At 44.1% G+C, this 16,983-nt stretch overlaps 1 protein-coding gene across 2 annotated transcripts in view; it reads right to left on the bottom strand.

Annotated features, from left to right (window-relative positions):
* Window positions 1-16,983, bottom strand: part of HIBADH (3-hydroxyisobutyrate dehydrogenase) — a 268,039-nt gene that overhangs the window by 182,462 nt on the left and 68,594 nt on the right. For both annotated transcript variants that reach the window (XM_075316684.1, XM_075316683.1), the window contains exon 4: window positions 11,366-11,487. In XM_075316684.1, coding sequence (XP_075172799.1) covers window positions 11,366-11,487 — 122 coding nt within the window. The remainder of the gene's footprint in view (window positions 1-11,365; window positions 11,488-16,983) is intronic.

Below are 16,983 nucleotides of genomic sequence, written 5' to 3'. Positions count from 1 at the left end.
AGTCCGAAAAATACGGTAAATTGCCCTAAGAAGTCTTACAATTTTTGCACAATACAGAATTGAGTTAACATTTTGTGACTTTTGGCGTTTTCACTCCAGGCTTGCCAAGCTCAACCAAAATAGTTTGTAGTTTGGGGTGGGTTGGAGGGTGAAGCCACAGTTCTCTAACTCTTGATGAGCCTTGGTGTACCTTATGATATATCTTACTTCAGTCACTGACTGGAGTAGGATTTGCGGCAATGAGCATGGAGAAGCACGGCACTTGTCAGACGCAACCGATATATTAACGGGTGTGTGCCTCTTAATAAATTAGGAACTTATGACTCGAACACGCTCTATCATCAACGGGACAATAGGCGATATATTCATTAGGAGAGCATCCCCTACCCATGGAGCAGTGACTGGCAGCCTCTTGGATACATTGGGCAGGACAGCAAATTAAGGTAAGATTCACAAATTATGTTGGAGCACCACTAGAAAGTTGCATTATTTTTGCCAGAAGAAAAAGTGCACCATTTATTTTCTTGAAAAAATTTACAGAAGTAACTCAAACAGACCCAATAATAAGGAAAGAAGTGCATCTGGTGCCATTTGTATTCTTTATAGGACAATTACATTTTTGTGGGGTTTTTTTCCCCTTTTTCTGTTCCAATAACTGAACACAGAGCACTAGTGCTAACGAAACCCAAGTTGACAGATCAGTTTTGATAGTATTACCAACATGGAGGCAATAGTTTAAGAGAACGGTAAAGCTATCCTAGATTCACCAATAAAAAAGAAGAATTAGCAATTTATACATAAAAAAAAAAAAAAGGTGCTCCCAGCAAAGTTTTTATCCTCTTAGTATATTGCAATCATCATATTACATAGAGCGGACTTAGAATTGCTCAATTTGCCTTTCTACCCCCCAGTAAATTCTTCTCTTTTCTCTGCTCTATGTAGAAACAGGAAGTCTCATTTCCCTCTTCAACTCCTGACCTAGCTGCTCCATCCTTCCCATGCCAGGGACTTTTGCAGTGACTTTTGACTCATGGAGGGGAAATAAACTTCCTGTTTCTTCATAATGCTTAGAAGGATTCAGCTAGTAGATTTTTAATGATGTGAGGTCATAGACCTAATGGAAAAGAGAAGAGTTAGTGCTGTATAATATGATGAATGCAATTTATAAAGAGGATAAAAACTGATGCAAGTGCTTCTTTCATGGAACCATAAAACATGCTCAAATACAGCACCAATAGCAGATAAATATAATAAAATAAGAATCAAGTTTTATTCACATTGCACACAATTATCCTTTTTGAAATCAGGCTACAAAAGTGAAAGCAGTTCAGTTGTTAGACCCTTAAGCTACTGGTGTAATAAAAGTTATTGGTAAATTGAATTTCATGCATAGACTTGGGAAAGGAGTTTATACAAATAAAGGGGTAGTCGACAACCAAATACTATGGGCTGCAAATAAAAAAAAATAAAAAAAAAACAAAACACAATGGGAAAGGAGTCAGATAGGATTTTATATAGTCCTCATTATGACTAGGCCCCTTTGACATGTTTTATTTTCTCATACATGTTCTATCCATGAACAGAATATGTACCTTAAGCGGGCTTTACACGCTACAATAAATCTTACGATGTGTCGGCGGGGTCACGTCGTAAGTGACACACATCCGGCATCGTAAGTAATATTGTAGCGTGTAAAACCTACGTGCGATTGAACGAAAAAAACGTTCATCGCATGCACGTCGTTCAAAAGATAAAAATTGTACGTCGGGGTGTTCAATGTTCCCGAGGTAGCACACATCGCAGTGTGTGACACCCCGGGAACGATGAACAGATCTTACCTGCGTCCCGCGGCTCCCGCCGGCAATGCGGAAGGAAGGAGGTGGGCGGGAGGTTTACGTCCCGCTCATCTCTGCCCCTCCGCTTCTATTGGCCGGCTGCCGCGTGACGCCGCTGTGATGCCGAACGTCCCTTCCCACTCCAGGAAGTGGATGTTCGCCGCCCACATCGAGGTTGTATGCAAGGGTAAGTACGTGTGATAGCAATTAATCGTTTGTGCGACACGGTCAACAAATTGAACGTGTCACACATACGATGGGGGCGTGTCACATCGCATACGATATCGTATGCTTAATTGCAAGGTGTAAAGCAGGCTTTATACAATTTACGGTGTTTTTTCCTTTTGTGTGGATTTGTCCATTTTCTATCCCAGTTACAAATCCAAGAAAGATGGAAATCATTGGCTCAGTGAAAGTCTCAAAAAGTACATGGATGGCATCCTACCAGTGTCCAATTTTCCCAGACTGTTTGATAGGATAGGCGCTAGAGAAACCTCCATTAGATTTTTTTTTTCTAAACAGGAAAAACGGATCATATCGTGATGGTAAAAACTGATACTTCCACCAAACACTGATGACAATCTGGTCCGGGACACACCATAAAATTATGTTATTTTTCTGAAGGAATTACACAAAAAAAAAACACAACTAGTGAAACCGGCCAAAAGACCTGGGTTATGTCATGCTGACATTTTTTTATTGCTAGACCCAGGTTATATGACTACTACCTCCAGTGTTATAGAAAAGCAAAAATTTCTTCTTACCTGCATGTGCGTGAAGCTGCTCAAGGACCTGAGCGAGAGCCCTTCTACAACCTTTCACATTATGAAAGGTCATTGTTTAACAACTCTTATACACTGGGTTGAGACAATTAGAAATCAAGTTGGGACTTGCAAGGCTTAGTAATCAGCATCAGGGAATCAAGGAGACCCCCCTAAAGTGGTTTCTCGGTGCCACTCACTTCCGCATCATGAGGTGAACGGAGCTGAAGAGGTCGCCTCTCAATCTTTCTGTGGTGTGAGCAAAATCAGCACGGATCTAATAAATTGAATGTGCACAACACCTGCCGATTGTCACCATATCACTATAGACATATAAAAAGGTGCAAAATCATTGGCACAGCTCATCTCTCAATGCAGAAGTGAGTGGAGCTAAATAAATAAAAAAAAAATACACACATGCCTTCAAAAAAGGTTCCAATTTTCAAAAAAGAAGGTTTAGTTAGGCGGAGAATTAGCAGGTAGGCTGGCACAGAAGACAAATAAGACCTGTATACTGCACGTGGATTCAGGAGCATTCACTTTAATACATATGACCAACTGAATATCATTTGCTGTGAACAATATGTGAAGGTCAGTAAAAAAAAAACAAAAAAAACAAAAAAAAAAAAACAACGTTGAGTTTTTCCATCATTTTCAAATTTGGTTGATTTTTGCACTATAAAAAACATTAATGTGGATTGGGGGATACATTTATCGACAATCTGAGCGAGAATCTGTTTATATCTGACCTCCAAATCTGTACTCTTTATTTAGGATTTAGCATTCCTATGAATCACTAACCTAATATTTAGTTGTATAACCACAGGGTTTTTTTTTTAGAAGTGCTTCACATCTATGTTGCATAGAATCAACCAAGTTCTGGCACCTGTCAACCGTTATTCCAACCCAAGATGCTTCGACTACATTGCACAACTTATTTGCATTTGTTGACTTTGCCTCAGAAACAACATTTTTGAGGTCACCCCACAGGTGTTCTATTGGATTAAGGTCCGGGGTTTGGCTGACCACTCCATAACTTCAATTTTGTTGGACTGGAACCAAGATTTTGCTTTTTACTGGTGTATTTAGGGTCGTTGTCTTCTTGAAACATTCATTTCAAGGTAATTTCTTGTTCAGTGTAAAGCAACATGACCTCTTCAAGTTTTTTGATATATACACAGTGGTCCATGATCCTTGGTATGCAGTAAATAGGCCGGCACCATAGTAAGAGAAACATGCCCATATCATGATGCTTGCACTACCCTGCTTCACAGTCTTCAAAGAGTGTACCGTGGCTTAAATTCAGAGTTTGGGGGTCATCTGACAAACTGTCTGCGGCCCTTCGACCCAAAAAGAACGCTTTTACATTCATTAGTCCAAAAAATGTTTCTCCATTTCTCTTTAGGCCAGTTGATGTGTGCTTTGGCAAATTGTATCCGGTTCAGTACGTTTTTGGTTTGTTTGTTTTTTTAACAGTGGGACTTTTCGGGGACTTTTTGCGAATAGAAGACGCCTGTGTGAAGCTAATCTAACTGTCACAGTCCTCACAGGTAGTTTGATTTGAGACTGAACATTGGTTGAGCTTTTGCCATTCTGGCTGTTCTTCCATCCATTGGAATAGTAGTCTTCTGTTTACTTCCACGTCTCTGTTTTTGCTTTCCATTTTAAAGCATTGGAGATCATTTTAGCTGAACAACTGATCATAGTCTGCACTTCCAAGTTTTACCCTTTCCAACGAACTTTTCAATCAAATTACACTATTTTTCTGAACAAGGTCTCGAACAACCCATATTTCTCAGGCTTTCAAGGAGAGATGCATATGCATCATGGGCTGGCTTCACCCTTAAATAAGGGCCACCTGATTCATACCGGTTTCTTCACAGAATGATTGACCACACTCTAACTCCACACTGCTATTATTTTGAACACTTGCCCTTTCAATTAATATTCAAATACACAGACACAAAAAAACCTGCAGATTATGAATGCGGAGTCTGATGCTTTCCTAAGAATCTACTGCACCAACTGGTAAATTGTTTGACATCTGGTAATATAAATTATATCAAAAACATTCAATAATCTGGTTAGTCATATTGGACTGCTATTATTTTGAGCACTACCGTACATCCATGCACAATACTCCTTAGAAATTGAGGGATCTTCGGTGCATCCAATACAGCAATGACCTAATAGTCCAATAGACACCACTACAGAATGTCAGTCATAGTGGAGCATTATTCTAAGTCTGAACTGGGTGCAAAAAACCACCCAGTTCAGACTTAGAATGGTGTTCCAAACGTTATTCGTTATTGTTAGTTTTTCGTTTGTGAACCCTCCCCACCACACCTATTGCCAATCCATACAATACGCATAAATAGCCTGGGTCTCAGCTTCCCATACACGGTAAGTTTTTTAACTGCATGAGAGGACACACACAAGCTAGGGACCCCAACGTAGAGAAATACTTTGGCGTAGTGTTGGGGCTCTATTGCATTGATCAATTCAGTAGCTAAATTTCTCTTGATTCATATGTTCATGGCAGTAATGCAGATTCCATTTTTCACATTTTCACTCTTACATATAGCTATTGGATTTTTCAAGTCAGTATTCACACAGCAGTTTCTGCTATTCCATGTATTCCCCTTACATAGTCACTGGTGTGCATACCTTATCTCCCCATAATTATAGTGGCGCATTATGGCTGTATGCATGAGGTGTCTAATTATAACCAATGGCCTGCTTTGAAGAATGCTAATACATACAGTACCAGTGATACACAGATGTACTCTTAATATAGCATCCATAAATTGTTTAAAACACTTAAACAACACAAGGTAACTCCAAGTCATTCACACTTCCACACTTCTGTGAAATCAACCTGTCCAGTTATGAAACAACACTCATTGTGAATTAATTTCTCCTGCTGGTGTGAAAATAGAACAAAACTCAGGTGGAAATGATAGGTAATTAGTAGGGCAACCCCTATAAATTGAGTGGTTTTTCATGTGGTGACCACTGATCATTTCTCTGTTCTCATCTTTTTTGGCTGTTTTGGTCACTTTTGTATTTAATTATTGCTTACACCCCAAAAGCAGATAGCATGAGGTGGTATCTACAACACACAAAAGTTGCTCAGGTAGTGCAGCTCTACCAGGACAGCACATCAGTGCAAGCTGTAGCAACAAGGCTAGATGTGTCTGTCAACAAAGTGTCCAGAGCATGGCTCAGCTATCAGGAGACATACCAATACCAGTACACCAGGAGACGTGGAGGGAGCCGAAGGACCGCTACCTCCTCCTTTGTGCAAGGAGGCAATGTGTCTGGTCAAACTGTCAGAAACAGACTCCATGAGGGCCCAATGTCCACAAGTGGGTGTTAAGCTTATAGCCCAATACTGTTCAGTGCGATTGGCAAATTCGACATTGGTACCCTATGCTCTTCATGGATGAGAGCAAATTGAGACTGGACACAAGTGACAGACATGGTATTCTGAAGATGCCGTGGAGAATGTTCTGCTGGCTGCAACATCCTCCAGCATGACCTGTTTTGACAGTGGGTCAGAAATGGTGTGGGGAGCATTACTTTGGAGGGCCGCACAGCCCTCCATGTGCTAATCATAGGTACCCTGACTGCCATTAGATACCGGAACAAAATCCCCAGACCCATTGTGAGACCATATGCAGGTGATACATGACAATGCTAGGCCTCATGTGGCTCAAGTTTGTCAACAGTTCATATATTATGAAGGCATTGATGCTATGAACTAGCGTCCAGTTCCCCAGACCTGAATCAAATTGAGCACATTGTGACATTGTATATTATATTCCATCCACCAATGCCATGTTGCACCACAGACTGTCTAGGACAGACCTGGGCAAGGGGCAGCCCGTGGGCCACATTCGGCCCGCCTACTCTCTGTGACCGGCCCGCCTGGCTCCGGGCGTCCTTGCTGGCCGGTCACTGATGAGGGCAATCTGACCTGTTGTCCGGAGCTCCAGGCTCCGGGCGGCCTGTGGTCAGATTGCCCTCATCACACACTGCGTGCCGGCAGGGAACAGAGGACAGATACTGCAGCACCGCACAGTGCAGCAGCGGAACGCAGGAATCTGTCCTCTGTTTCCTGCCGGCACTTTCTCTGTGACACACACGCGCGCGCCCTGATGTTGTCAGTACGGCGCGCGTGTGTGTCATTTGAAAAGTTCCCGCCCCGGCAGGAGAAGAAGATGCAGCAGCCGGAGCCCGTACGGAGAGAGGAAACAGCTCAGCGGGGAGCCGTACAAAAGAAAAAGAATGTCAGCGTGAGCCCGTATGGAGGTGCCTGAGGAGGGAAAGGTGAGTGGTGACTAGTAACCTGAGGGGACAATGGGGGGAGTGGAGGGGAGGGGGGGGTAACTGGTGAGTAATATTTGGGTGTAGTGATGTAGTATATGGCAATGTAGTTTTACAGGTGTAGTATATAGGGGTCTAGTGATGTATATGTGGATGTAGTGATGTATATTACAAGTGTATATAGGGGTGTAGTGATGTATATTACAGGTGTATATGGGGGTGCAGTGATGTATATTACAGGTGTATATGGGGGTGTAGGGATATATATTACAGGTATATATGGGGGTAAAGTGATGTATATTACAGGTGTATATGGGGGTGTAGTGATGTATATTACAGGTGTATATGGGGGTGTAGTGATGTATATTACAGGTGTATATGGGGGTGTAGTGATGTATATTACAGGTGTATATGGGGGTGTAGTGATGTAGTATATGGGGATTGTTTGTGTATATATGTATATAGCGTGTGCGTATGTATGTGTGCGTGCGTGCAGAGAAAAAAAGCCCGTAACTGCGAGTGATACTGGAGTTACATCGGGTAGCACGTGCTCTCTCCCCGCCCCCTGCAGCGCCATACCGCCATTACAGGGCCTGATTGCGTTTCTCCGGTACCTGTTTGCATACATGTGACAGGTACCGGAGAAAACACGAGTCTGAAATAAAAAGATTTTCCATATTTACCGGCTTTCTTCAGCTCTGCTGCCTCCCGCTCCTGACCACTGCTCATTCATTGATTATTCACCGCACTCAGGACCTGGAAGCCGGAGCATCGCGATGACAGCACCGGGCACAGCACCGTTGAGGACAATACCGCAGGGACAGGCGAGTATTCTGCAAGCACAGTGACCTCCAGGAGGTCATCAGAGTTTCCAATGAACTTTGATGACCATCCTGCGACACCCACGCTACAGCTTCATGGGTTCATTGGGAACTGTGACGAGTCCCCGAGATGCTCCGGCTTCCAGGTTCTCAACATACACACACACCTGTATACTCACCCAGCGATGCGGTCCCCAGCGCTGTCCCTGCTTCCAGCTGCTCACTGCAGTGAATATTCAGTGAGTATAATTACCAGCGATAAGGAGCGGGAGGCAGCAGAGCCAGAGACAGCAGCGCTGGAGAGAGGTAAATATAGAAAATCTTTTTATTAAAAAGACCTGTGTTTTCTCTGGTATTTGTCACACTGATGTCACACAGATCACATCAGTGTGCGATCCGTGTGACACCCGTGCTGCCAGAGAAAAAAAGGACATGTGTACGTGCAGGGCCACGAGGGGTCAAACAGTCCGTAACTTACTGTTTGTATATGAAGGGATAGTATATATGCTATATACAGTATTGGGTAAAACGGAGTTAATTATATTAGTCCGGCCCTCTAAAACCATCCCAATTTCTCATGCGGCCCCATGGGAAAATTAATTGCCCACCCCTGGTCTAGGAGTTGACTGATGCTTTAATCCAGGTCTGGGAGGAAATCCCTCAGGAAAACATCCACTTCCTCAGCAGGAGCATGCCCAGGCATTGTAGGGAGGTCATACAGGTACGTGGAGCCACACACATTTCTGAGCCTCATTTCCTTATCTTCAAGCATTTCCACTGAAGTTGGATCAGCCTGTAATTTGATTTTCCACTTTGATTTTGAGAATCATGCCAAATCCAGATCTCCATGGGATATTAATTTTGATTTACGTTGATCATTTTTAAGTTGTATTGTTCTCAACGCATTCCACTATTTAGTGAATAAAGACTTGTGAAACCAGTGGTATTTTAGTGTTCCCTTTATTTTTCTTGAGCAGTGTAAAATATTTAATATATGTATAGATAGGTATAGATATGTACATGCATACAGTGCCATGCAAACGTTTGGTCAAGATTACAGTTATTGTCAACAGTTAAGCAAGACAAAGTCTAAAATGTAGGAAGTTAAAAAAGTAAATGTGTCATTTTTATTTCAGGCAAAAAATAATTTTTAAATCTAAAAAAATTAACATAAGTATTAACAAAAAAAAAAAAAAAATAGAAAATGGGCTGATGCAAAGCTTGGGCACCCTGCATGGTTAGTACCCACTAGCACCCATTTTGTCAAGTATCACAGCTTGTAAACGCTTTTTGTAGCCAACCGAAAGTCTTTCAATTCTTTTTTGAGGGATTTTCATCCATTTTTCCTTCAGTTCTGTCAGATTCATAGGTTGTCTTGCATGCACTGCTCTTTTTAGGTCTAGCAACAGATTTTCAAGGATGTTCAGATCAGGGGACTGTGCGGGCCATTGTAAAGCCTTCAGCTTGAGCCCTCTGAGGTAGTTTATTGTGGACTTTGATATGTATTTAGGATAATTATCCATTTGCAGAAGCCATCATCTTTTTAACTTCAGCTTTTTTTTTTTTTTTTTACAGATATTATGTTTGCATCAAGAATTTGTTGAAATTTAATTGACTCCATGCTTCCCTTTACGCAGGAAATGTTCCCCTTGCCAGTGGCTGCAACACAACCCCAAAGCACGATTGATCCTCCCCCATGCTTAATGGTTGGCGAGATTTTCTGTACCCAAATTCCTGTGCACTTTTTTCTCCACACATACCTTTTAATCATTGGAGTCAAAGAGTTCTATTTTAACCTAATCGGTCCTCAGGACTTTGTTTCCAAAGCGCATCAAGCTTATTTACATGGTCTTTTGCATACTTCGGACACTGAATTTTATGGGGAGGACGCAGGACAGGTTTTCGTCTGATGACTCTTCCATAAAGGCCATATTTGTGCAGGTGTCTCAGAACCATAGAACACTATAGCATAAAATCCAGAGTCTGCTAAATCCTCCTGAAGGTCATTTGAAGTCAACCAGGGGTTCTGATTTGCCTCTTTAGTAATCCTACGAGCAGCTCTCAGAAATTTTGCTTGGTCTTCCAGACCTTACTTTGACCTTCACTGTTCATCTTATCTGCCATTACTTAATTACATTTCAAACTGAGGAAAGATCAACTTGAAAACGCTTTGCTATCTATAGCTTTTGCTATAGCCTTCTCCTGCTTTGTGAGGCTCCACCATTTTCAGAGTGCTAGGCAGCTGCTTAAATGTACCCATGGCTGCTGGGTTTTTTTGGCACAATGTTAGAAGACGCTGGGTTTTTATAAATCTGTGAAATTCGCATCACCTGGCCTTTCCTAATGATTATAGCAAACAAGCCAAAACCCTAACAAGGCTAATTAAGGTCTGAAACCTTGGTCAAAGTTATTTGAGCACACAAATCTCCAAGGATGCACAAACTTTGCATTAGCCCATTTTCCTCTTTGCAATTTTTCAAATATAAACAGATGAAAATATTTTTTATGTGATTAACTTTATGCCTTTTAGATATCTTTTCATCTTCAACTTAACTGTTCACAACAACAGTAATTTTGACCAGGGGTGCCCAAACTTTTGCATGTCAACACACACACACACACACACACACACACACACACACGATTTGGCGCTAGGATAGGGTTTTTTCCCTTTAATTTCCATGACTTCTGGGGGTTGAGAATTTTCAGTATGAGCAGCACCTAATAGAATAAGAGATCCAATGTCGTGTATGGTGGATAAGTAGGCCTAAGGAAAAATACAGTAAATGTATTGGAAGTTTTCTCCAGTGCTTACAATGCGCTCCCTAAATCTTTATGGAAAATTAGGCAACAGATCATCTATAAAATAAAATTAAAAAAAAATAAATAAAAAAAAAAAACAGATTGGAAGGAGTTTCTACATTTTATGAACGAAATAACAGAAGCATCAGGGGTGTAATGAAAGCAGTCGCAGAGGTCGTCATTGCGACCGTGCCCGACAGGTTAGCGGCCCGGCGGCCGCCCTGCAGATCAGCAGCCAGCTCCTTTCTGTGAGAGAGGAGCTGTGCTGTTCTGTCGCAGACTACGCGGCCGCTATATGACCAGGTGCCGCCGTCGCTGACACTGGGCCCCCTATTTGGAGAACTATATATGAGGGGGGACAAAGATACAAGCATGGGATGGGAACATTTTGTGCTGAGGGAAAAAGGCTCTTTCCTTCAGCACCCAGCTTTCCCATGCTCTGCTATACATCTTCGCTCAGCACCCAGCTTTCACATGCTCTGATATGGGAAAGCTGGGTGCTGAGGGAAAGATGTATAGCAGAGCATGGGGAAGCTGGGTGTCGAGGACAAGATGGATATCAGAACATAGGAAAGAAGGTTGCTGATAGAGGGATTTCAGATCATGGGAAACCTGGGTGCTGAGGGTAAGAGCCAAGTGTCAGCGTCATTGTCCCGTACCCAGAGTGCCAGTGTCATTATTCCCTACCCCAAGTGTCCGTGTACGTGGAGGGAGGGGGCCCAGGTCCGGACTTTGCACCGGGGCCCATCAAACTTTAGTTACGCCACTGAGAAAAACATTGAAAATAAAGTAAGAAAATAACTATGCAAACACTTACCACCCGAGACAGGTGCATCCATGAATACAGCTCCCATTTTTTCCACTGCTTTTGCTAATTCTTTTGACACTGCTGGATCAATGGTGCTTGAATCAATCAGTAAAGAGCCCTTTTTTACTTTTCTAGTTTGAAAAAGGAAAACAAAGAAAAAAAAAAAAGTTTGTTGACAAAGATGGCACAATTACAAGGGGTTGTCCTAAAATTTAAGAAATTGTGGGTTACAAAAATAAATTATATTTATATATATTATTTACCTCTTAGATAAACCTGTTAACCTTTTCAGAGCAGCAGCAACGATGCTCAGATCATTCCCGCAGGTCACAAAACAATGGTGTGATCTACATGCACGTGACCATTGCAGCCAGTGTTTTCAGGATGTGAATTCAGCAGTTACATGTGGAGTATATTGTAGATTCAAAAATCTGCACAATGTCTAAAATATGCTGTGTTTTTTCGTTGTTTGCTTTTTTAACATTGTTCTTTACATTGATGCAGAACTTTAGTGTTAAATTTAATTTGTGGTTTTCTCATTAAAGACGTGAACCCAATCTTAATAGTGACACTTTAGTCCAGCACCGAAAAGGACTAGTACCCTCTATTTACCGACTACTGCCTCATCCAAAAAGACCAAAGCTCCAGTCTTTCCATATCAAACATGGTTGCTGCAGTGGCACACAGGGCAGAGGTAAGTCAATGACACCTCCACAAGGTGGGGCAGGAAGGACAGAGGTCAGACTTACAGGCCATACCAGTGTAGTCTTTGATGCAATACACCACAACACCAGTCTCAGTAGTGGAAGTAGAAGATAGACAAATGGAGATCAACAGGTAAGAGGACTATACATGAAAAATGTATAACTACTTTTCAGTTCCAAGATGGAGGGTCGCTTCAAATTCCCAGAAAAACACTAAAAACAAAAAAACTTTATGTAAGGGATCTGAGACAATGAACAGTACAGCTGGGTGTGGCGCCCTGGACTAGCCAGGTCGTCACAGATAACACACAAACACCCCCACCCCCATTAGACAGGGACACCAGCCAAACACAAAACCCTTGTTGCCTCCCTCCAGTGTCTCATGTCCACACCAGGTGGGGCGGAGCCAAGCGGTTGGCCCCACCCACCGAGGAGTTCACAGGCCTGGAGGCGGGAAAAGTGACAGAGTTTGAAGTGAGAGGAGTGAGTACTTGGGTGTCTGGGTTTGTGGCCCAGGCACTGACAGCAAGGTTGGCAGACGGTGGTGGCCGTCTGCAGGAGTGGAGGAGCAACGCGGAACTGTAGGACCGGGGGTCGGGCGTTGGCCCGCCGGTACCGACCGGGGAGCGAAGTGAAGCCAGCACACACAGGCAGGGCCATCGGACCCCGACCAGGCTTGGAGCCGCCAATAGTCAAATCCGAATGTGACCGGAACCCCAGGGGTTTCCTAACAGCTAAAGTCCCGAATGAAGGCAACCACCCACACCGTGAGGGTAAATAGCTACCGCCGAAGGCTAGAGACCCAAGGGCCAGCGCCTGCGGGCAAACTGGCTCCTCCGGTACCCATACACCGGGGAGCGGACTACCGTTGGGGATCCATAGTAGTCAACTAAGAACATCAAGGTGCAGGGAAAGACAGCCGCCATCACCTGTCCGGGGAGAGACACAGCAGCCGGCTACGGGACCCGTCCATCCAGCAGTTTGGTTTACCGAGGACTTTGTACATTTCTTACTGAGTGAGTACACCCGTGCCATCCGGCACCGCGCCGGGCTGTCCCTGCAACCCTGCACCTCACCAACCCTGCCTCCCAGTCACATCACCGGGCCCCGGGACCACCGACGCCTACCCACGGAGGGGGAAAACAACATCCCAGCTGCTCCCTACCATCGCTCCCGGGATCCCCGTCACCAGCAGCGGTGGTGCCCATCTTCACCACGACCCGTGGGTGGCGTCACGGACTAAATCCCCTAAACCAACCACCCCTTTCACTCACGGGCGAGGAGCGCCGCTCGAGTCCCCGGATCCGGCCCACCGCTCGAGCCACCGAGCAGCAGCAGCGCCAGACCCGAGCGTTAGCAAAAGCGCAGCAGCGGCGGCGTCCTCCCCGCCCGCGACACTGGACATGTAAGGCCAGCCACTCCATTCTGCTCCTTAGGACAAGGGGAACCTATTTACAGTTTCCGACATTTTGGCAACTAATTGGGGTGCCAGCATGGAGATATAACAATTATCACTTCTCAACAAACTCAAGTGCCCTCTATAAATGATATCATAGACAGAGTGTCCTTGCATAACACGTACGAATAGAACTTCGCATTAAGAGGAAAACAAACAGGAAAATATAACACAAGATGGAAACCCTGGACTGATATCTTCACGAGTCCATTGCAACTAAAAAACATCTAGAATGATTGTTCTCTTTTCTCAGGAAAAATGTTTAGTAAAACTTAGTAAATTGTTTTAAAATGTGATCATTATGTAAACTGTTCATTCCTTTCCCCTTACTGTCCTCCCCCCTTTTTTTCCCCCAAAAATCTTTCCCAGGTTTTCCCAGTAAAGTTAACGTTCCTAGTTCTTCCCCCCCCCCTTTAAATGTTGGTTCATAAACTTTGAAAATCAAATAAAAAACACTTTATACACAATTATCACTTCTCTAGTGGCCAGATAATTTTTGGAGACTAATACAGCTTCAAACATTTTCCCAAGCCAAAACAAAACAGACACGTGTTTTCTTAAATATGACATATTACTGAAATCAGTTTCAGTTTTATGTAGTAAAAATAAATGTAGGCAATGTTTTGGGTTTTCCATATTACGATTTTTCTTAAATTATTAATTTAGCAATGTTCACACTGGCCACTAGGCATTTTTCAGATTCATAGTTTTGGTTCTTCCAGGATTTCAGCAAGGTTTAGGCTATGTGCCCACGCTGCGGATTTACCGCGGATTTTGCCGCGGATTTGCCGAAAATCTGCAGCAGCGGCACTTCCAAGCCATTTCAATGGCATTTTGGAAATGCTGTGCTCATGCTGCGGATTTTTCCGCGGCGGATTTGCCGCGGATTTTGATCCGGAAAAATCTGCAGCATGTCAATTATTGTTGCGGATTTTGTTGCGGATTTTTCCCATGCAAGTCAATACAAGGTGTAAAATCCGCAAGAAATCCGCAGGTCTGTTCCCACAGGCTCTTTTTCCTGCGGATTTGGTGTGGATTTCGCAAACAAATCCGCAGGAAGTGATGTAGGATAGTTCAGGAAGAGGAAGTTTCACCATTTTGTAGTGTAGCGTAGTGGCAGTGTAGTCGTGTTGTGTCCGGACTCTGGATTGCCAGCTAAAAGCAGCTAGTTACAGGCTGCTTGCTTTTAGCTGGCAAAACAGGATCCCAGGTCTTTTTTCACAATTCTTTTTAAAAAAAAAAAAAAAAATGTGCTCCGCTGTATTTTCACTGTCCAGCCCGATGCAAGCAAGCAACTGAGGGCTGTGCTTCTCAGCGGGATAAGGCTGAAGCATTCTCTGCCCCTCCCGCTGAGAAAAACAGTCCTCAGCTGCCCCTGAAAATGGCGGCTCCGTTGTGAAGCGCCATTCACAGGTGCTGTACCGAGGCTCATCCAGCTGCCCTGATGCATTGGCTGGCTGGGTAATATAACGGGGTTAATGCCAGTTTTCTGCAAACTGGCACTAAGCCCGAGGTTCATAATGTCATGCCTGTGCAGACACGGCCATTATGAACCTCCGTTTGGTACTAAAGAAAAGAAAACACTTTTTTTAAAAATTTTATTTGAAAGAAAAAAAAACACACACATCCCTGATTGCCATCTTTATTACTCCCTGAATCCCCCGACGATAATCCATGACAACTCCGAGCCGGGCTCCGATGTGCACCCGGCTGACCCGGGCACTGACGTCAGCCAGTGACAGCAGCCGTCAGTGTATTATTAAATGCTGCACAGCTCTTTTCCGGCAGCTGGGAACGTCTGATATCAGAGCCCTGGTCAGCTGACTTAATTTGCGAGCGCAGGCGGGTCAGCTGACTGCACACCGACAGCTGACGATGTGCACTCATGTGACCCGGGCACGGACGTCAGCCGGTCCCAGCAGCCGTCAGTGTTCGAGATGCTGCAAAGCTCTCTTCCGGCTGCTGGGACTGGCTGACGTCCGTGCCCGGGTCACATGAGTGCACATCGGAGCCCGGCACATCAGCTGGTCGGTGTGCAGTCAGCTGACCCGCCCGCGCTCGCAAATTAAGTCAGCTGACCAGGGCTCTGACGTCAGACGTTCCCAGCTGCCGGAAGAGAGCTGTGCAGCATTTAATACACTGACGGCTGCTGTGACCGGCTGACGCTGTGACCCGGGCTCAGCTATGAACTGAGCTGACCCGGCCAGTGAGTTCTGCCGCTCACAGCAGCCGGCAGAGAGCAAACCAGTGATTACAATTGTCCTGGATTAACCTCTGAGGCTTGGGAGTAATAAAGATGGCAATCAGGGATGTGTGTGTGTTTTTCTTTCAAATAAAATTTTTCAAAAAGTGTTTTCTTTTATTTAGTACCAAATGGAGGTTCATAATGGTCGTGTCTACACAGGCATGACATTATGAACCTCGGGCTTAGTGCCAGTTTGCAGAAAACTGGCATTAACCCCGTTATATTACCCAGCCAGCCAATGCATCAGGGCAGCTGGATGAGCCTCGGTACAGCACCTGTGAATGGCGCTTCACAACGGAGCCGCCATTTTCAGGGGCAGCTGAGGACTGTTTTTCTCAGCGGGAGGGGCAGAGAATGCTTCAGCCTTATCCCGCTGAGAAGCACAGCCCTCAGTTGCTTGCTTGCATCGGGCTGGACAGTGAAAATACAGCGGAGCACATTTTTTTTTTTTTTTTAAAAATACCAGTGAAAGGGAACATGGCACCACATTTTTTGGCTGTAAGCTGCGGCCACCACCACTGGGTTATTATATACAGCCTGTTAAAATGCTGTATATAAGAGCACAGTGGTGTTGGCCGCAGCTTTTTACAAAAAAAGTGGCGACAGGTTCCCTTTAAACATTTCTGCCCCTTTATTACAAAATGGATAATGGAGAAGAAAGGAGGGTTGGGACAGGAAATGACATAAATAGCCTTTTTTTTCCTTCAAAACAGACTAAGCTTTATTCAGAAACACAATAGAGTACAATGGACAAAATCCGCATCAAAATCCGCAACGAAATCCGCAACGAAATCCGCGTCAAATCCGCACCTATGCTAAGGTGCGGATTCCGGGGGAAAGCTGCGGATTTTGATGCAGAAAAATCCGCAGGTACTTTCTCCCGTGGACACATAGCCTTAATCAGCAGAGGCAGAATTACAATGACAGAAAACCCATCTATACATAGCTGATAACACAGGATGCAAGGGGCACAATAGGCGAGGTCACAGCTGACCCGGCTCCCCCTCCTTTCATAAAGGCCTTTACACAGGCTCATTAGATATATCAGTACAAAAGATAGGCTTAGGGCCTGAATATGTACATGTGTTGTTTCCTGAAAAAAACAGGAAGTTGGAGTCTAAAAAAGCCCCAGTGGCCATGTAACATGGCAAGATTTCTATTTTGTTATGTTTAATACAGATACGGGGAAGGGGAAAGAATATATAATTGCCAAAAAAATACA

This window comes from Anomaloglossus baeobatrachus, chromosome 6, assembly GCF_048569485.1.
Source record: "Anomaloglossus baeobatrachus isolate aAnoBae1 chromosome 6, aAnoBae1.hap1, whole genome shotgun sequence".
Classification (NCBI taxonomy): Eukaryota; Metazoa; Chordata; class Amphibia; order Anura; family Aromobatidae; genus Anomaloglossus; species Anomaloglossus baeobatrachus.
This window is presented reverse-complemented; position numbering and strand designations above follow the sequence as displayed.